Here is a 22,056-nt window from a genome sequence, read left to right as displayed (position 1 = left end):
AGACCAAAATTCCTGTTTTAATACTCCCTGTACTACCACTGGTAGTATGTGCCAGTGAGGATTTCCCAGATGTTCCCTTCTGCTTCACCCATTTGTTGAAGAAACAGCAGTCATCGGGATACTACGGTCCATAACTGGTGGCACTGCCTTATCATTCTCCGTAACCTCGCTTACTTCTTCACTACTTTTTGCAATCCCTCCTGCATTTTTATGCTGCCCAACCAGGGCTATTTTGCCTCCTTCCTTTGCTAGTCCTGTTCACCCCTTATTCTTCCTAATACATATGAATGTATTCCCATCACCCATGCTTACTTCCCATATTCACTCCTATGCTTTTATATATATATGTACTTGTTTTGTCTCAATTGTGTGAGCACTCAAAATAAATAATTAAAAAGAATTAAAATAACTACTCTAAATTATATTTTCAAGTAGTGATCACCGCATTGATCTGGCCTCACATAAACCAATCAGACAGGCAGTAAAGTTAGAGGGGAAGAGGAGAGATCATCTAGATTTCTGAAATTTTTTATATGATCATTAAACTTTAAACATATGTTATTCCTATCAATATAATAGTAAGTAATAAGTGATAAACCACTAATAATAGTTATTAAAAAGTCCAACTTCATACCCATTCCTCTTCATGCCAATCCACCTGAAGAGACGACCTGCTGTTTCTTCCTGTCCAACGTGCCACTAGAGTATCCTGGTCATTCCTCAGCATAACTTGATCTACCTCTCCTGATGTCGGAGATGCTTTGGAAGCTATGTAGTCAGGCCGAGCAGCATTAAGTCCATGTATTGCACTAGATAACAGTTTGCAGTCACAGACTGTCACAAGCTGCCTGGTCTGTATAGAATAAGCAGAATAAAACAAAATCATCTCAGAGTTATGGATTCTGAGCATAGACCGCAAGGCTAGTGTCATCTGGGCAACACCATGCTGCACTGCAGGTGGTGCAGATGTAGTGTTGAAACAGATTAAAGGTGTGGACACATGATGCGATTCAGGTTCAATTCTGATCAGATTTGAGCTAACTGCACTTTAGACGTACTTAAGATTTAGACTATGGCGGGGTATTCAATCCCCTGCTGCTATTTCCAATGGGGGAAATAGCGGTGGGTGGCTGATCAATGCTGTCTCTCCCAACAGCATTTAAGAGGCATCTCTGCAAAACGAGCCCGACTTTAAAATCAGTTGGGCTCATTTTGCAGAGAACGGACGTGGGATTGTTGAGCTCATGCCCGTATCTCGATGATCCACGGCTGTTTCTCGTAACCACGCTCCCTTTTAATCGCTCAGCAGGCAGGACATTAAATCCCGCCTGCCGATTATCAGTCAAGCAGGTCGAAACTGGGACAGGGACACAGCTGTCAGGATATCCCGACAGTCTGGGATTGACTATCCCCCTATATTGCAATTTGCCCCTAGGCTGAATATATCTACAGGCGAGATAGTCAAGATAGACTTGCCTGCACAGTATAATTTTCTATTCGCTATGGACTAAACAGGGTCGCACATTGGCATGAAATGTGGCTGAACACTGCGTGATTCAAACTACACTTCTATTCGATTTTGACTACATAGTCAAAATCGACAGCCAGAATCGCACCGTTTGTCCACAGCATTAGAGATGGCGGGAAATATTGTAGTCTAAAAAAAAAAAAGTGGTCCAGCATTTGTGGGCTGCATGCAAAAGCAGCTGGTATTTACTCTGTATTTAGTTAGTGAAGTAAAAAAAGAATATAGAAAGCTAATTCTGTATACAACAAATACTAGATCTAGCTCTAAAATCATCATTGCCTTACCTTATCTGCCAAAATAGCAAGTGTTCTCTCAATACCATTGGCCGATCGGTCCTTTGCCGCTCTGGAAAGTCTCTCTGCATAGTAGCTGACTTGTGTCTTTAGAGTATTTATGTGGGCAATGATCTCCTTGGCTCGAACAATATCCTGTGGGATGTAGACGATGGACTGGGGGCATGCAGTGGTGCTGGAAGAAAAGATGAAGTAAATGCAAATGGAAAGGACTCCCCATCTAGCAGTGACATGTGTAGTCCATTTAGTGACAGCCACAAGACACACCCATGGGAAAGAAAATGATTGCGCCTTGCCTCTATTGTGATACATTACACATGGAGTGGATGATGCTTGTTGGCAGACATTACTTCTGTTACACACTTGTGTTATGAAGGTAAATGAAAGAGATACAGTAATGTATATTGTGCAGCATGTTCATAGAATGTAAATATCCCAACATTTATCTGAACTAAATCTGCAATGTAAAGTCTGATTTTTGTAAAACCACCACAAAACAATGCAATGCATTACATATATACAAAAATAGGAAATTACATATACACTCCATGACATGAATGTAATGCAAAATGCACAAAATCCAGCAGCAAAGCCATGCTCTGCAGAGATGTTCCCTAGTATATGGGGTAGGCACTTCATCCAGCGCTAAGGAGAACCCCCACACAGTCCACCAGTTAGCACTCTCAGAAGCCATGGTAAAAACACTGCTGATTATTTTCCTACTGCAGGTAATAGCTCTGGCAGTTAGAAAGCTGCGCACTACACATTGCCCGGGCCAGCAAGGAGTGTTGAGTAGTCGTAACATCTGCAACACACAGTTTGCTCCACAACAGCTAGAAAGACTTAGGGGGGTATGCAATGTGCCGCCGCTATTCCCAACGGGGGAAATAGCGGCGGCTCCCTACTCATTGCTGCGGGATCACGGCAGAACGGGCCCGACTTCAGAAGCTGTCTGGGCCCGTTCTGCCTATAACAGCAGTGGATTGTCACAATCCCGGCCGCAGATCGACAATCCGCGGCCATGCCCCCTTTGCGCTGAGCGGGAGGCGGAACATTGAATACCGTCTGGCGTTATGCGGTCGATCTGACCGCAAACGGGCCAGGATCATGGCTGTCGGCGGGGATCAACAGCCATGATCCCAGATTGCATAACCCCCTTAAAATGACTACAAATGGTGCTCTAATTATTCACAGTATTAATTAAAAGATTCCTATGGTGGCTACGCCAACAATAAATGTATTTCAACCAGTTCAATGCCCCTTTAGCTTGACCAAATGATAATTCATATATGATCCAATGCTTTCATCCTCATGAGAAGACCTATAGGACATCCCATCTAATATCTTATAGATCATATTCTGATATGGAACAGTAACAGAGGCTGTGGCTTGCAGCTAAAAGGGTAAATCATAGCACTAAGGAAATGCCTACAATAGTTACTGTAATGTACACATTCCAACCTGTGGTGGAATACACCGCTATAACCAAATAGCACACATCATTCTGTCAAAGTCATACGCTAATGGTGCCTACACACGGGGCAATTTCTAAGCAATCTCACTAGACTTCCTTCTAGAAGATAAATGTGAAGTGGAAGTAAAATCCATTTGGTTACTATGGGTAACAATGCCACATTTCTAAATCTAAACATTAAATCTACTCCCTCCAGTGTGCACATGGCCCAAGGCAGGTAAGAGAAGTATAAAAGTAAAAAATGAGTTGCTACAAAAACAGAAATGAACAAACTGTCTATGTTATACAGTAACACAGTTATCACAAATGATGAATAAAATATGCGTGACCATTACATACTGGCATGGCAAACACATGCTTATAAGTGACCCTGACAAAAACATCCACTATTATGCAAGATGGGATATCCATGTGTGGCTGTGAGGTGAAGCAGCAGCATGTTGGTGAAATTCGGCCCATTCTAAAGAAGACTACAGGGCTACAAAACAGTGTTTAAAATAAAATTACACAAAGCAATAATGGAAACCCAAATACACCCACAGAAAGTCACAAGTACAGTATACCATGTAGCAAAATGAGCACAATGCATGACACAAAACATATTGTTAATAGATGCTGCAAGCTGACTCACCAACTTTCCTCAAAACTGCTATAAGGAACCAAGAAACAAAATGCAATATTAGTGACAAAAAGTTCAGGGGGGACTCTTCAAATAATTGTATGTCACACATTGGGGTAGATTTACTCAGTGGCAGATTTTGAACTCCGAAATTCAAATTTTATGGTTAAAGCTGCAGAGAAATGATGGGTTGCAAAAGCTGTCACTTAGTAAATCTAGCCCCTAAGATATTTAATCTTGGTTTCATTATTTTACAAGAATGTAGAGTTTTGTATGCATTTTTTTAAATTTTCGTGGAACTTACATAGTAGACCAGTGGTTTCCAATCTTTATTGAATCACGGAACCCTAGAGTATCAGCACTTCACTAAGGCACCACTAGGCCAAATGTTTCTTATTGATGAATTAAATTGGCGCTGCGCGGCCGTCACTATGGCCTGTACACACAGAGCGATCTGTACTTACTTTCTAAGCGATCTAGATGGATTGCTTAGAAAATAGCCCAAATCTCCCCGTGAGTATGGGCCTATACATCCGTGACAAAATAGGAAGTGTTTATCTGGGGACAGCTAAATCATGGAAGTTGTTGCATCTCATTGTGTATGATGTGTGCTCCAATGGATTTTATGTTTTATCTGTTAGAATTTTATTCATTCACATTGTACTGTGCATTTGGTAAGTATGGGACATTTTCAGGAGGAAGTAGATTTATACCCAGGAGAGACCATGGAAGGAATGTGAGTAAATGTGTGTAATATATACGTTCACCTCTGGAATATTGGGGCTCATTCAGACCTGATCGCATGGGTTGAATTTGTACGGCGGCCGAATATTGATACACTGCGCATACGTACGGCCAGTAGTACGGATGCGCGAGGCCGTGCTGTGATGAAAGCCTGCTACTTTTCCTATTTTCTAGCCGTTCGCAAGGGGATTGACAGGAAGTAGGCGTCTGGGGATGGAAACCAGCTGTTTAGTGGGAGTGCTAAGTAAAATGCAGGTGTGCCTAGGAAAACACTGGGAGTGTCCGGAATAGGCTAGCTGCGCCTGAGCATTTTATGGGAGGGTGTGTGACATCAGCTACAGGCCGGATACGCCTTTTCTCATCGCACCGCCGAGGCCTTGTGCCCAGTGTAAAATCATTAGATGGCGAGCCTGGTAAGATGGGTTTTGGACATATCTGCATGGCTGCTAATAGATTTGCATCTGACACATCCAGTCACATTAAGGCAATCACATTCATTTGCAAGGCGGGATTTCACTATAGAGGGACGGTGGCTTAACTGAACGCTGGCTGCTGCGAATTTGCAGTCTGGCATTTAGGTCTGAATGAGCCCCACTGTACATGTATCTACATTCATAAGAAACCATAAATAGACATAGAGGAATAGGTGGTGCAAAACCATCAGATCCCCATCAATCTGTCTCTGCATCATCACATGCTAAAATAAAAAAGGAGAACAACAAAGTCATCAGTTTCTTCAAAGGGAATTAATGAGAACTTACATTTTCTTGGCATCTTCAAACTTTTGTAACATTTTCCGTAATCCCCCAGTTTTGAAGCCTTGACAATGGGCGGCTGGTGCTCCTATGGTCACTATATCATAGTTGAGATCTGTTGGGACAATTTGAAATAAACAAATCACATACTCACAGTGCAAGTATTAATTACAGTGTATTTAGTTACACTCTCACACATGTATGTATGTATTGTTCATTGGAAATCAATGGACAAGAGTCTGATGAACAAAATGTACTACAAGATTTTCCCCAGCTTAAAAAAAAAAACAGTAAGAGTCTACACACGTGTACTGCTGTCATTTATCATTCATCCATTGCCCATAGTCGTCATAGTATTGGCGAGTTGCATCATTGCTTAGAGAGAGATAAATATCAGCCAACCAGCTCCTGTTATTGTCTAACCTAGGGGCAGATGCATTAAGCCTGGAGAAGAGATAAAGTGAAAGGAGACAAAGCACCAGCCAATCAACTTCCAACTGCCATTTTCAAACACAGCTGATTTATCTCCTTTCACTTTATCTCGACTTTATCTCTTCTCCAGGCTTAATGCATCTTCCCCATAGCCTGTAATGGCAGTAGGAGCGGATTGGCTGGTACTTTATTCCTCTCTATTTTATCACTCTACAAGTGATGATGCTTATCGCCCTCAATCAGAAAAGCAATGACTCAAAGATGTAAGTTTCCTGTTAAAAGAACAGCACATTCACCCATAGCACTTTCTTTACTACACGCTTCTATAAACAGGAAACGATAAGTAAATGTAATCTTCCTAGAACACAAAACAGGAACATACCTGATGTAGATTCATCTTGAACCCTCATTCTTTGAATATGTAAATTGGTAGGTACAAATTCTAATTTTTTATCGCCCTTTAGGCTGCTTGCTTTGAAAGAAACACCTAGAAAGAAACACAAGGCATTTGTTTAATAACACTATTGAGAACAATGCTACACAACTACTGAATGGAACGTATGGAATGGAATAACGTAACAGCACATAACTGAAATTATGCCCGACTAGCTGCATGCTAAGAGCCTTTGTGTTATTGCTACCTGGATGGTTTTATATCCTTGTCTAGATCATGCAGTCATATAAAGCACTACCTGTATTGGCAGCACGTCATATGCAAATGTGTGTACATGTATGTAGCGGAGGAGAGCAAGTCTGCAGCTCTACACTATGTGATCCAGGCACTGGTACAACCACTTACTGATCAGATTTGTGGACTATATGGCACAGACTTTCACAGGCCTGGTTGTTCTCCGACCAATCAGATCTCCTGGGGACAAAACCGTTATGGCCCCAATATAGTAGTGCGATTAGGCAGGTTTTCACTGCATCGGACACCACTCCAAGGGCACCATCCTACTAGCCATTGGACTCCCCATAATAGTGAGTGGTATTAAAAAACCTGTACTTTTGGGAATACACCTCCTACACCTATTGTGCCATGCAATATCAAGGTCCACCATAGGAAGAGGACTTTCCCCCCCCCCAGGAGTAAGGGGTGATTACTCACCCTTACCTACTAATACCCCTCGCAAAGAACCCTGGTTTTAGCTATGCATAAATAAAGTGTATTATTATTTTTAAACATATGTTGTGTAAAAACTATCTTTTATTTGTTCCTCAGAGAAGCACAGTTTCACCTTTGGTTTTTCTTTATTACAGAATACATAAAACATTTAAAAAAAAATGCTGCATACAAGCTATAAAGAGCCGCCTGTCATGGGAATAAACAGACTTGCACATACTTTATTATATGAAGTTTCTTCATCCTACCTTTATACTGATGGAGATTAGTCATATTATCCTGGTATGTTAATATGATCGTCTGATACTGAGTTACTATCTGTCTGCGAAGATTTTCCCAGCATGGAGACAGTTCCCCTAGCTCTTCCAGCTCACACACCCTGTGTAAGACGTGGCAGGGAGAGATGGAGACGATTAGGTACTGTATACAGAAACATACCTGCAGACCACATACTATATACAGTATGTTTCTACTAATCCATATTTGCAGATCTGCCTGAAACACGCAGTACCAACAAATCAGACATGGAAGGGCTGGGAAAGGTGTACCATGTATTCGGGTTACTGGCAGTACCAGCAGGGACTGTGTGCATTAATGATCAGATGGCAGGACACATGTTTACAGTATGGTGGCAGTGTTTTGGGGATGTCCTCTTTGCTGCTGAATTAAGTGAGGGCAGAATAGCATTGGCATACTGTGGTATAGGTACTGGCTTTGATATGGTGTATTCTGAGACTTATTTGGTCCATATGTACAGTATCATTACAGATTAGAGAAAGCATTTATTGCTTGGGTAATGTGTAATATGGGATTTGAGAAATGACTGCTGGTTGCATAGTCAACAGGATGTGATTAACCACAGTCAGTTACTGAAAATGTGCTAATACGTACGCACCCTGTATTTTCTATTGCCATAAAATATTCATGAATTTCTCAACCCCCTCCCCTAGCACTGCATGCAGTACACAGCTTCATTTAGAAGCAGTGAGGAAGTTATTGGCTTAGTCAGCTAGACCCATACTCCCGCACAGAGACATCATCTGTATGCAGATATGTTCTGCAGAGAGTTCACAACCCCAAGATTGAAGTTTATACAAAGAAACCATTATAGTACATATAGATGGCTTATATTTAGACCTATATTCCACTACAGCCCTACCATAAAGTAAGATCCTGTATCAGCTGTCCCCAAATCTGACAGCGGACTCTCTTCCAAAATCTTTGGGGCAGAATCTTGGGTGGGTGTTGCTATGACATCACTGGCTAGGCCACTGTACATAAAGCTCATTTATATGCTGTATATCTGAAGCCTAGCTGTCATATACATCTGCTTGTGTAGTTACAGACTAACCTAATAACCTGCTACCAAGGAGTAATACAGAGCCTGATTCAGTAATGTGCGTATGCGGCAGGAGGCATCTTGTGTAAACAGACACCTCCAGCCAGCTGCTCTGATCTGCTGCTGTGTCTGAGGGCGCAGCATCGGATCATCTGCATGGACATCGGTTATCTGAGTAATCCTCAGGGTGAAATGTTAACATGGAACTCGCAGGTTCATGCTTGAAATACCCATTATAATAATTCTCTTTGCCACTCTTTTTCACATTGTACCAGGTCATGTCTGTCATTTTTAGTATGTACTTAGTATAAGCTGTAGGAAGACCTCTCCTTTTAATAATATTCATTAAAAGTACATTTATTCTTCCATTTTATAATTGTACTAAAAAAAATACCCTCTACTAAGTGAGTGCTTTGACTCTTCCCAATATAACTCTCAGGTGTACAAAGAAGGGCAACTAAAATGGTGCATGGCCTACATCACAAAACTTACCTGGATATACTAAAAGATCTTAATATGTATAGTTTAGAGCAGAGAAGGGAAAGGGGGGACATGATAGAAATCTTCAAATATATCAAGGGTTTTAACAAGGTACAGGTGGGAGACATTCTTCACAGGAAAAGAAGTAATAGAACACGAGGACATGCACTGAAACTGGAGGGAGGTAGGTTCAGGGGAAATGTTAGAAAGAATTACTTCACAGAAAGGGTAGTGGATAAGTGGAATAGCCTCCCATCAGAGGTGGTAGAGGCTAAGACAGTGGAACAATTTAAACATGCTTGGGATAGGCATATGAATATCCTTACAAAGAAATAAGGATCAAAAAGGGTTGAGATTACCTGAAGGATAAAAAAGGGCAGACTAGATGGGCCAAATGGTTCTTATCTGCCATCAAATTCTATGTTTCTAGGTTACTCAGGATGGCCTGGAACTCTCACTGCTCAAATCAGTGAGCCTGGCTTCAGCACACCCAGAAATACTGGACAGGTTCCTAATACCTGGGATGCTGCTCTGCCCCAAATGGCTGGAAACCATGAATTGGTCTGAGACATTCATGGCACAGTGAGCAATCTCGCACATGTGCAGAGCAACATCTGTGCAAGCGCCTTACCATCGGAGAAGTATGCAAAATAAAGCAACCAACTCTTGACTTTGAAAAGTGATGCTACACTGCAGCCAGGCCGGATTTATAACATGCAGATAGATTTAGCTTTGGCAGGAGAGCGTGTTCTATTCAAATCTAAATTGTAGCGTAATAATAATAATAAAACTGTCCAGTATTGACTGGGCACTTGCAGCCAGCATTTACCATGTTTGAGTATTTACACCCTTGCACTACAACATGGTCTGTTCTAGATGCAAAGTTAATTACGTTTATCCCTTTCTCCCAATGCCTTTAACTCACCTTGCTGCATCTTCTTCAAGTAGGAGTTTTACAAACTGTCTGGGTATATGCAATGACAGGACGCTCTCAGCCATTTGTTCCAATATCCGCAGGTGGTTGCCGTCTGTCGTAGGAAATCGGTACATGCGACAGATTACACCTCCAAATACTGCAATGTAAAAGAACAATACAGTTAACAAAGAAGTAAAATTCCCCTTTTATTACTTTCTGCTGTAGAATGGAAACTATCAGTAATGAGTCAGTTCCAGCAATTCAAAAGAAAGTCTGGAAAAGAAACCTTGTAGCATTAGAAGTAATTGCTAAAACTCTAAAGGCCCATACACACTGGGCGACTGAGCTGAAAGCCGCTCAAAACAGCAAGTTTGAGCGGCTTCCAGCTCAAAGCCGCCAGTGTGTACGCCTCAGCGGTGAGCACAGCTGCGGGCTCCCGCTTCATCGCCGGGAAAGCCGCTCATCTGCTGGTATAACCAGCAGATGAGTGGCTGTGAGGACGGCTTTGCATAGTGCTGCGCCATGCAAAACCGTCCTCCCCCCGCTGAGGGCGCCGGGCAGGGGGAAAGCCACGCAGTGTGTATGTACTGGATAGCGATCATCGCTGTCCATACATGCTGGGCATAGTCGCCCTGTGTGTATGGACCTTAAGAAGAATGAGAAGCCAAAGTCCACAATAAGAGTCCATCATCTTCTTCCCCATTCTAGTCTTGCTTACCATTGACATGGCATGCTGACTTCACCATCTCTCCCTCAAGCCTCAAAAGGCTTTTCCCATGCTGCCATCCACTTATAAAAACTTCTTATACTGCTTCTCTATATTCTACATAAACCTTCACATTTCAAGTGCTCTAGTTGCCTATACTATTCTCATGTCAAATTTCTGCTAAACTATTTGGTCACGCTTTATGCAATTACTAGGCAAAGATCACACTAGAGGGAAAAGATACAACTTTTCAAAACATGATAGAATTTCTAACTATACTCCAAGATATAACACAAATACGTTAATAGTAATAGCAGCAACTCCAACGGACCCTCCTGTTAGTGGAGATGAAAAGACAAGATAAGGAAATGCTAGAGTGCGCCAATAGTGTGCTACCATCTTATGGCCACAGATGGCTCTCACACACTTAAATATCAATACAAATGTTGACAGTTTTCATATTTACTTCATTAAAGAATATATAAAACAACCAGAAATAAACATTAAAAACATGTAGCATAAAATTAATTTCCGGTCTCATCGACTTCATCAGGGGTATAATCACTTGCACATTGATTTAGAATTTAAAGCGGTTGAAGTTTCCATTTTAACTTGGATTACACAATGTGTTAAAGAATAACAGTGAAAATTAATTGTCAATATCACTTATAAGTGATGCGCTTTGTGGATAAAGACCAGAGAAGTGTGTCCCACAGAGTGACTTTTTCAGGATAAAAATACAAATAAAAAGAATCAGAGCACAGTTTACTTATAATTCCTAACTTCTTAGGGTCCATTGGAGGAGGTAGGTATAGGGGTCAAGGGTGAAAGGTGCCTTTGTAGGAGAGCCATTGAGTCTAAACTTCGGTGACCATATGGCCCCTATCGTGGTATAATAAGTGATATTTTCCATTGCCACAATATGGCAAATTTGCATTTTTAAGATTAGGCTGTGGAGGGGTTATTCAATTAGTGCAGTTTTTTGGATAGGTGAAAAAGGAACTAATCGACCCGTAACTATTCAATTGCGTTCATTGTCACCGCTATTGAAGGCATTTTTTACCCTTAACTACACAAACCAAAACACAAATGGTTAATCGGGCGCAAATATTTATATCACCTTAAATATTAGGTAATAAGTGACCAGTGGCTGCTCTCAAATAGCAAACTGGAATTTTGCCAATTGTAGCACAAAAGAAGGTTAGTCTATATGTAGAGCATTGTTCCCCTGCATAGAACACAGAAAGCGCCACACAGTTGGAAATCAGATAACTCGAATTTATTTTATTCATGTTTTAAGTAATGCATATTTTTTAAATATACAGCATAAAAAAATAATCATATAAAAAATGACATTTGCAATTCTTCCCTAAGGAAACATATAAATACTGTAGTCCAATAGATAAAAAAGTCAAACACCTAATAAATAATTCCTGATTTGTAGTCTTAGAACTACTGAGCCCAGCAAAAGTCTTAGTAGTAATTTGAAGAGGACGGTGTAACTCACTTTCAATATTGTCAGCTGTATCGGTGGTATAATTAGTAGCGGTGCTCCCAAAGGAGTTGGAGATAGGAGTGGATTCCGTCAGGGGACTGCTCAAGCCACCCCGCACCCCGTTGCCTGTTGACAGACCGCCGTAATGATAGTGAGCAGGGGGCGAGCTGTCCGTCTCCAATAAATAGCAATAATGTGGTGTCCTCAAACCTCAGAGTAAGATGGCCAGAGCAGCTGTAAAGGTTGTTGATGTTGGTAGGTTCACCCTGGCAGGCCGCTTTGTGTTGGGGGGCCGCACTGGTATAGGGAACAGATAGAATTGGATGCGTCTAAGGCTCCGGATAAATTAGACGATATTGCCAGTGAATTGAAGTCCAGCCAGGACTAAAGTAGCAGGCTAATTAGCTTGGTTTCCTTAAGCAGGGAATTAAGCATGCTACTTTGGTCCCGGCTGGACTTCAATTCGCTGGCAATATCGTCTAAATCAGGCATGTCCAACGTTGGCCCTCCAGATGTTTTGAAACTACACATCCCAGCATGCTTTGCAATAGTTTTAGCATTTTCTAATAGCAAAACTGTGGCAAAGCATGCTGGGATGTGTAGTTTCACAACATCTGGAGGGCCAACGTTGGACATGCCTGGTCTAAATTATCCGGAGCCTGAGACGCATCCAATTCCATCTGTTCCCTAGGTACTTGTTTCCTAGCACGGCGCCCAATTTTTTCATCTTATGTCATCTTATGCCATCGCATGCCATATAGCCGTATACGATGCAAGCAATGCAAATTTTTATTGTATAAGCACCCTACTGGGTGCTTACAATGTTAAAAGCAGCCCCAATACGATTTTTTATTGTATAAGCACCCTAATGGGTGCTTACAATGTTAAATGCACCCCCACGCCACTCCCACTATAAACGTGAACCCGAAGTGTGGTGCCGGCGAGGGGCGGCGGTAGACGTCCTCCGACCTTTTCATACCCCCACTATCCACGTCAGCGTGGAGTTGATTTTAGATAGTGTGACGCGTATTACTTTACATGTATTCCGCCTCCCCTCGCGGGGCTCGCTGCGCCCGCCACGCTTCGGGCTCGCTGCGCTCGCCACACTATATAAAATCAACTCCACACTGACGTGGATAGTGGGGGTATGAAAAGGTCGAAGGACGCGTACCGCCGCCCCTCGCAAACAATGCCATACAATTTTTTTCTGTACAACATCACGCAGCATCGCATCGCATACCATATTTAGTCTTATGGTATACAATGCGATGAGCGCCATGCTAGGAAACAAGTACCATTCCCTATACCAGTGCGGCCCCCCAACACCAAGCGGCCTGCCAGGGTGAACCTACCAACATCTACAACCATCACAGCTACTCCGGCCGTCTTACTCTGACGTTTGGGGACGCCACATTATTGCTATTTATTGGAGACGGACAGCTCGCCCCCTGTTCACTATCATTACGGCGATCTGTCAACAGGCAACAGGCTGCGGGGTGGCTTGAGCAGTCCCCTGACTGAATACACTCATATCTCCAAATCCTTTGGGAGCACCGCTACTAATTATACCACCGATACAGCTGACAATATTGAAAGTGAGTTACACCATCCTCTTCAAATTACTACTACAGGTTGAGTATCCCTTATCCAAAATGCTCGGGACCAGGAGAATTTTGGATAACGGATTATTCCGTATTTCGGAATATTTTAATATTTCAATGATGTATTTTGAAGTATCTTGCATTTATGCTGTATAAACACATAATATACACACAAATATATTTTATTACCACATAAAATACACACAAATATATTTTAAATTGTTCAAAAAACAAGGTTTCAAAACGTGAAACAAAATGTGTGTACTACCTGTATCTCAGCACTGAATTTGAATGCCAAGCAATCATTGTCTTGCACATATATAGTGCCAGTTACATATCATGTCCCCAGTGATGCTGTTACAAATGTCCCCAGTGAGTTTTTAGCAAAAAAAAAAAAAAATTTCACTTTCTGGAATGTCCGTATTTCGGAATAATTCGGATAACGGATATTCGGATACGGGATACTCGACCTGTAATACTTTGCTGGGTTCAGTAGTTCTAAGGCTACAAATCAGGAATTATTTATTAGGTGTTGACTTTTTTATATGTTTCCCTAGAGAAGAATTGCAAATGTCATTTTTTTTTATATGATTAATTTTTTATGCTGTATATTTTAAAAATATGCATTATTTAATACATTAATAAAATAAATTTCTAATACAAGTTATCTGATTTCCAACTGTGTGGCACTTTCTGTGTTATATGCAGGGGAACAATCCTCTACATATAGACTAACCTTATTTTTTTACCCTTGCCTTTTCACTTTATAGGGGTGGATGCATCAAAAAGTGGCAAAAACAGATGCAATTTCACAGAGAACATAGCAAAAACCAGGTATTTTTCGATACTGCGGAATTTTTCACCTAGATGAAAAATCGGCCCTCCATTTGAATAGGGTGAATCTCCATTTTCCATAAAAAAAAAAAAAGAAAAAGAAAAAAGTGACAATATTTTTCACCTAGGCAAATCAGTATATAGACTTACGGTATTTCCTGAAGAAAAAACAAGGTATTGTTTGTGTCATGGATAAAATTATGGGTACAGACAAACAACTTTTTGTAAATCAACTATTTAAAATAAAATCACCTGATTTCAGTAGTGTATCTTTTCGCAGTGATGCATATTTTGAACGAATTCCTAAAGATTCTGTTAAACTTTCATCAACAGGAATTACAGTCTAAAGAAAAGCAAAACATGATTATAAATAAAATATTAAAAGTAGGGCATATATCAATAACTTTTGCCTGTTTTTAGACACTGGGGCATATTCAACTAGTCATGCTAGGAGATTGAATTGGCAGTATGTACCCCTTGCATTAAACTATAGAGGTGGACCTTTTTCTCAGCCTGCAAGAAAAAGGCCTCAATCGGTGGCAGAAAAGGGGGTGGGAGGAAAATGCAGGGAAAACCCAGAGATTCCAAAGTTTACAGTCAGTGTAGTAGTGCGCACTTACCCCTGATTTTCCATGCAAATAAATGGCAATTTAACTAAATAGAAAAAAAAATGTGATTCTGTCCTAGTGCTCACCTCTTTGAGTGCCATGAGAGATGTTCAAAATATCTGCTATAAAAGGTTGTGTAAAAAAGTTTTTATTCACTATATAAAGGTGAATTACAGGTCATTATGAGGAATACAAATGATTGCTTGGCAATGAGGTCTGATACAGGTGAAATCACTTATATTTACAACTTAAATAATAAATTAAAAAAAGCTGCCCTAGGCTAGTACAGAAGGTATCATTTCTCTTACCTACCTGCTCATTGCCTGGGGTGGGGGTGGGTATCAGAGCATGTGGGTATCACATGCTCTTTGCCAGGTGGTTACTGTAAAAAGCGCACTAGCACCCCAGAATCCGTACTTCCTGGTAGTAGTGGGCACGCCGTCTTCCCCTGACAGATGCTAAAGGTCTAGTAGGACCTCTAGTGTCTGTCTCCTAGAAGGGTACAGACCATTTTTGCAGATTCCATGCCATTCTCATGGAATCTGCAAAGACCCGGTTTCTACCACCCCTGGCGGCTTCCAGTAGTAGGTCCAGCCACAGTGTCTATTGGGCCAGCACTACAATCCAACAGCCTATTGGTTGATCAGGCCCTGCTTCCAACATCCACATATTTAATACCTGGCAGAACTGTTCTAATTAAAATGAGTATAAGAAACCAGGCATGCAGTGTTCTAGATGATTCAATTTGAAGTAAAAAAAAAATTTGAGCAGTGGTCAAACTTGATCCTTAGTACAACATACAGTTCATGTTTTCCAGTTCATCTGGTGAAGGTGCTCCCGCGGGCATCTCATCGCACAGTACAAAAATGTATGGGCTGCACATACTTTTTGTACCGCCTTCTGATCGCATCGCACGCAAATCGCATGCATTGCGGATCCAGCCCATAACAGTTGCGATCATCGCACCGTGTATGGGTATCTTAAGTGCAGTATGTATCACCAACTGTCACATTTCAAAAATCCACAAGTTACCTGGAAAACTTGAACGGTGTAAAAGGTCTAGAGGACCGAGTTTGAGTGTGCAATCTAGAACACAATGAGAATAACTTCCTTGACTCATATTTGTTACATTTTGAAGAATATATAAAAAAAAGTGGTCCCTCATAATATTCACATTTCTTTATGTGGAGGGCTATGGAGTTGGAAATATTTAGATTTCCCTTTAAGTTCCCTTTCATAAAATTCTAATTAGCTTTATAATAGGGTGTTGTCATTAGACCCCTGTTGAAAATAGGTCATGATACTCCAATTAACATGGCACCTAAGTGGACTCCCGAAAAAGTGTTGCACCCCTTTAGATTAGCACCGAGTTGAACTTAAGTGATTTAGTTGGCTAATGTCAGAATAAACCTCGGTTGAGAATAATTTTTTGTTTATAGTATTTGGTTTAGACTTTTTATTTTTAAATAACTGTTGTTATTCAATTAGTGAGGGAGACGAGATAACCGTATTTCAACCATTTCTCCAGCAGTTCACAACCACCAACTTGGAAGTTTATTTCCTGCACATGACTGGTAATGGAATACCCAACCACTGAATTTAGGTTGTAGCTACTGTGGGATATATTGTAGTGCCAGGAGTATACTTACTCTCCCATTAACAATATCGGATGTTCTAGTCACAGGGACCTGCTGGTCAGCCTTCTCCTCCATTTCCCAGCCTATTACAGTGATGTTTCCCACACGTTCCTGCTCAGCAGACCTGCAAAGAAAATGAACTTTACCATGTACAAGATCGATCTATAATGTCTTTGTAAACCATTCACTCAGATTACACTATCTCTCTCACCCCATCATCACTGGGGGGAAAGCCGCTCAGTGCATACACACTGAGCTGCTTTCCCCCTGCCCGGCGCAGTCAGCAGGGGGGCGGACGGCTTTGCATAGCGCAGAGCCATCCTCAAAGCCACTCATTTGCTGGTAATACCAGCAGATGAGTGGCTTTCCCGGTGTTGATGCAGGAGTGCGCAGCAGCGTTCATCGCCAGGGAATACACACTGTGCCGCTTTCAGCTCAAAGTCTCCCAGTGTGTATGGGCCTTTACTGCCCAAAATCTTTTGTGTCATTCTGTGGAAAGATCTGTGCTCATTCGTTCCTATTGGTGCGAGAGTCTAGTTTCAGCCAGTGCATTACTCTCTTGCACTAATGTAAACACATATATTGTTCTTTTTGCAGCTACAACCAAGGGTGTAACTACCATAGGTGCAGGGGGTGTAGCTGCTCTGGGGCCCAGAACTGTGAGAGGCCCACCTTCCCTGTCACAGTTAAATGCGTTGTATACCTTTTTTTCACAATTGTGTAGAACAAATGGGCCCTTGAAAAGTTTTGCTATGGGGCCTGCAAATATCTAGTTACGCCCCTGGCTATATCTACATAAAAAATACATAGAAACATGCAAATGAGACACTGACCACACTGGTAAATGCAATCTGTGGCTCTTCTCTTGCAGCACATCTTTCACAGCAAACTTTCCAGAGCCCAGCAAATACATCTGTGTAGTAAACAAGAAAAAAAACAGATGCTTTATTTTTCTGGTACATTACTCATGTCTAGGTTATAGCTCTTGTGTCAACATTCACTGAGTGATAAACAACCAGCCAATCAGCTCCTACCGGCCATGTCACAGATTGTGTTTGAAAAATGTCAGACAGGAGCTGATTGGTTTGTGGCTTATCACTCTCCATCTCGCCCACTCTCTAGTGAATGACTGCCTGGTTGATTTGATGTTTTGGAGGGGGTGGAGCAGCTCTTGCCAAATTGGAGATCTTCCCCTATGGCACAGAATGCTCCATGCACCTGCTTTTAAACCTCTACTGGCTGATTACTTTCAAAATAGGGGGAGCATAGATAATCTTTATATAAAAGGAAAACACTGTACCCACTTTTGAAAATTAAAGAGTCTGTTTTCTTTGGCTTTTTGTCTGTAATATTATAAAACGAAAATGTTTAAATATAAAAGTATCTCAATTTTAAACTAAATATTTGCAGGGCTAAATGAACTCCTCCATAAGTACACTTAAACGTGATCACCCAATTATGTTAGGTTTGGTAACTCAACAAGAATAATCAATAAAAACAATGCCAGTGTCAGACATTGGGGCAGATGTATGAACTAGCATTGAGTCACGAGATCTCACGCATGCCCAGTGAGGCTGCTGGGAGGGGGGTTGGGGGCAGAGAGGGCTTTTTCTTTAATGCGCATGCCCAGCACTCTGGGGGTGCCACGATAAGGTGAGCCGTGGACGCTGGACATAACGTCACTCCTTAACAGCTGGGGGGGGGGGGGGGGGGGAGCGTTTTTTTTTTCAAACGTTGTGGCCATTTTAATACATCGGCCCCATTGGGCCAGATGTTTGAAGCTTCAAAAAGTTATAAAATGGAGAATGATAAACTGCCAGCCAATCAGCTCCTACCTGCCATGTTACAGGCTGGGTTTGAAAAATTACAAGTAGGAGCTGATTGGCTGGTTGTTATCACTCTCCATTTTATCACTTTTTGAACCTTGATACATCTGGCCCAATATTACAAAAGAGCGTTGCATGCCTGATAGGGTCACGTGACCCTTACTGTATCTAAAAGCAGCATGATCTCATGCTGGTCAGCAGAAGACAACTCAATATAAAGTATGTAATAAATATTGGGGGAAATACTTGTATACAGATAGGAGCAAAAGCTTTTGTCAAAATAATACATCTGTTTATAATAATTAAATGGATGCAATTAAACTGCATAGTAGGTGTTTTCCAACTATTCTTTGAATTTATATCTACAATAAAAGCCCAGCACACTTACAGTTCCCTGAGATCGGTCTTTGACATCATACACAGAAAGCTTAATCTGGGTCATTTGATTTATCAGAGAGTCCTGGAAGAAGGCAATGCTGCTAAGAAATATGGGATTATTTGTTCCCTGCAAGACAAATGAAATAGATAAAAATCAGTTTATTCTTAAATATTCAGAAATAGTAAAAAAAATAAAAGTGGAGTGCCCAATTACTGGTTTGCTTTTCATGAGGTGTTTATTACAAATCTCCAGACAGAGTCAGAACAATCAAGTAGTTTAAGGCCCCACCAGCTGCAACAGCTAGTCATGGCTGCAAGAGCAGGTAGGAGACCGCAGCACAGTCTGCCAATTGTCCCGCCATTGAAGGACTGTCTCAAGCAGTCAGGACTTCTGTGTGTCATTTCCAAATTAGCCTCATGCACAATTGCACACATATCACAAATGTCTCTAGTGGCAGCAGTGAGCAATTTCCTTGGTGTTAAACTGCTGGTGATTACTGAACCCTATGACAATACTCACTGTTTAGTACACACTCAAGTCTAAATGAATGAAATGTTTCTGTGGTGTCAGACTTTTGCACAATCACCGGGACCATTGATCACTAAAGGTGCCCACACATGGTGTGATGTGCTCCGTGCGTTTTGAAACTCCAGTGTCAAAATTACCCAGCCCTACCCTGACCATTATATGTATCTGCCATGGCCACAACTGGCTACAGGTAACTGGCACAACCCTACCATAGAAAAACAAGCAATATGTTGGGTGTAGTAGTTAAACATTGTATTGCCCAACACTTGAGGGCAGACTTCTCATTGAGAAGATCAGCAGGGGGACCAGCTGAGCAAAGCATAAAAGAACATAAAATGCCCCCAAAAATAACATCTGTTAGTAAAATCAAGCACACTCTTGGTTCTGCCCAGAAAACGGCTGCCTCGCTTTGTGAGTTGGATGAACAGCCCATTGTAAGACTTTCCAAACACATTAATGCATGAAAGACGGATCTGGAATTCTCACCTCTATGATCTCAGTCTGTGCATGCTTTGTCCAGAAAGCTTGAGGTGGTGTTGTGACACTAACAGCAACAAAACTGTTTGGCTTCCGATCTAGTGATCGAGTAGTCAGCTCACTGCATGCTGTTATGCGTAAAAAGAGAAACCGGTTATGTACATTAAAAGCACGGGATATGGTCACTAGGTCGACAAGCATCAGGTCGACTCCATTAGGTCGACCTAATGGCTAAAGGTCAACATGCATGAAGGTCGACGTGAATAAAATAGTGTGCCCAGCGTAGTGAGGCACCGTGCCTGAAGCATGGCGATGCTTGTGTCGACCGAATGACCCTGAGGACCTAACCCATGTTGACATTCAGTCATGTTGACCTTCCTGCATGTCGACCTAGTTCATGTCTATCCTGTGATCCATACCCAAAAGCACTGGCAATGTCCAACTTGCTAAAGAAATGGCTCTGTGGAAACATATATTCATTTTACCATAAGTGGAGAAACTAATTTCACTGAGCAACAAAACATATATTGTCCATAAATGAAGGATTGTAACTCTTTCATGCATAGAGGTCACTACCGTAGTTTTATGCGATTGGGCCAGGTGCACCAAGCTTCAAAAAGTGATCAAACTGAGATTGATAAACAACCAGCATGTCAGCTCCTAACTGATACATGACTGGCTGGATTTAAAAATTGACAGTTGGGAGCTTTTAATTTCTACAAAAACAATAAGGTCAAAATAAAATGGCGGAGTAAAGTTCAAAAAGCACTTCACATTCACATCAGTCCCTGCCCCAGTGGAGCTTACAATCTATATGGCCACATGTACACGCACACACATTCATCCTAGGGTTCATTTAACTCACCACCATATTTTTGGAATGTGCGAGGAAACCGGAGTACCCGGAGGAAACCCACGTAAGCATGGGGAGACTATACAAGCTCCAAACAGTTAGAGCCATGGGGTGTGGTATGGCCATGGGGATCCCAGCTGTCAGTATCCCGATGTCGGAATCCTGACTGCCGGTGCTCCGACAGGGGGTGAGCGCAAAGAAGCCCCTTGTCGCCTCGCTACGCTGTGGGCTCGGTGGCTCCCTACAGGTTCTATTCTTCCTCTATGGGGGTCGTGGACCCCCACAAGGGAGAATAGACCCTGTGAGTCGGGATCCCCCCTGCCAAAGCACCGGCAGTCGGGATACTGACTGTCGGGATCCCCCCTGTCGGAGCGTCATCCAGCACCCATTTACAACCATTTTTTTTTTCTTTTCAAACTACAGTGTAGTTTGAAAATAAAAAGTTTCCCAGTTTTATGCAGGTAATTTCAGATGCAAATCCTATTTTAAAGGTTAAAAATCGAAACTCTAGAAATCGAGCATTATGATTTAAATTTGAAAAATCTATTTGTGTGTAGTCACTAGTTTACTCTGAGTATTGCTCTGCTATATAAATCCTCACATGATGCAATGATAAGTGATAGTGTTTTGTCTTCATGTTCATAAAATAAGCAACATAACTTACCCAAACTAAACTCCAATATAGGTTCATCTGGGTCTTGGAAATTTCCTGCAAATATAAATCAATATGATTAGATATGCTTTTTTTAAATTATATGCAATGCTCAATCGTCTATTGGAAAAATACACACAACAAGGAATACCAATTTATATGATATTAGATGGATCTTTCTTTGCCACCGTCAACGCCTCCTCTGCCCACCCCCACCTTGACTCCTTTTGTCACTCTCTCTCTGGCCTAGACTTTGCCACCTACTTCACAATCAAAAATTGACCCTAGACCCTCAACAGCCATACCTCTCCTTTCCCAAATAGCCTAAACTCACCCACCCATTTCGCCAACTCTGACTTATTTTTTGCTGTGTATCTGGAGATGAAGGAATGGCACTCATCCAGTCTTCCCATAAATATACTTCCATGTAACTATGCGGTTAGTAATTTACTGTAAAAATCTGTTTGACCCCACCATGAACATTCTATACCGGAAATAAAAAGGGGCATCCTTCTCTTTTAAAAGGAGAGGTGTAATTTAAGCAATGCTAAGATCTGCAAAACATCTTAAGATTTTTTTAAAAACTTTGTGGCTGTACAGTAAATTACATTCACATTACAAAACACAAACTCCATGCCAACAACACTTCATTAGCAGTCATTACAACCGGTGAGCACTTTCACCAGCAGCATCCTTGTTGTAAGAGAGACCAATGAAGTCAGAGGGACCTCTGCAAGGGTGTGGTATAGGGTTCAGA

The 22,056-nt window shown here is 41.5% G+C and overlaps 1 protein-coding gene across 11 annotated transcripts in view; it reads right to left on the bottom strand.

Moving 5' to 3' along the window:
• Positions 1–22,056, bottom strand: part of INPP4A (inositol polyphosphate-4-phosphatase type I A) — a 94,578-nt gene that overhangs the window by 34,137 nt on the left and 38,385 nt on the right. For 8 of the 11 annotated variants that reach the window (XM_083168535.1, XM_083168533.1, XM_083168534.1 and 5 more), the window contains 13 exons: positions 21,312–21,356; positions 19,804–19,922; positions 18,799–18,915; positions 17,418–17,497; positions 16,597–16,708; positions 14,592–14,682; positions 9,713–9,860; positions 7,217–7,347; positions 6,228–6,332; positions 5,420–5,528; positions 3,927–3,944; positions 1,813–1,996; positions 635–853 (listed from right to left, as the gene is read on the bottom strand). In XM_083168535.1, coding sequence (XP_083024661.1) covers positions 635–853; positions 1,813–1,996; positions 3,927–3,944; positions 5,420–5,528; positions 6,228–6,332; positions 7,217–7,347; positions 9,713–9,860; positions 14,592–14,682; positions 16,597–16,708; positions 17,418–17,497; positions 18,799–18,915; positions 19,804–19,922; positions 21,312–21,356 — 1,478 coding nt within the window. The remainder of the gene's footprint in view (positions 1–634; positions 854–1,812; positions 1,997–3,926; positions 3,945–5,419; positions 5,529–6,227; positions 6,333–7,216; positions 7,348–9,712; positions 9,861–14,591; positions 14,683–16,596; positions 16,709–17,417; positions 17,498–18,798; positions 18,916–19,803; positions 19,923–21,311; positions 21,357–22,056) is intronic. The other 3 variants (XM_083168536.1, XM_083168541.1, XM_083168542.1) reach the window with 1 other exon arrangement.

This window comes from Crinia signifera, chromosome 2 (assembly GCF_055691185.1).
Source record: "Crinia signifera chromosome 2, ASM5569118v1, whole genome shotgun sequence".
In the NCBI taxonomy this organism is placed as follows: domain Eukaryota; kingdom Metazoa; phylum Chordata; class Amphibia; order Anura; family Myobatrachidae; genus Crinia; species Crinia signifera.
Note: the sequence above shows the minus strand (reverse complement) of the source record. Positions and strands in the feature narration are given on the sequence as shown.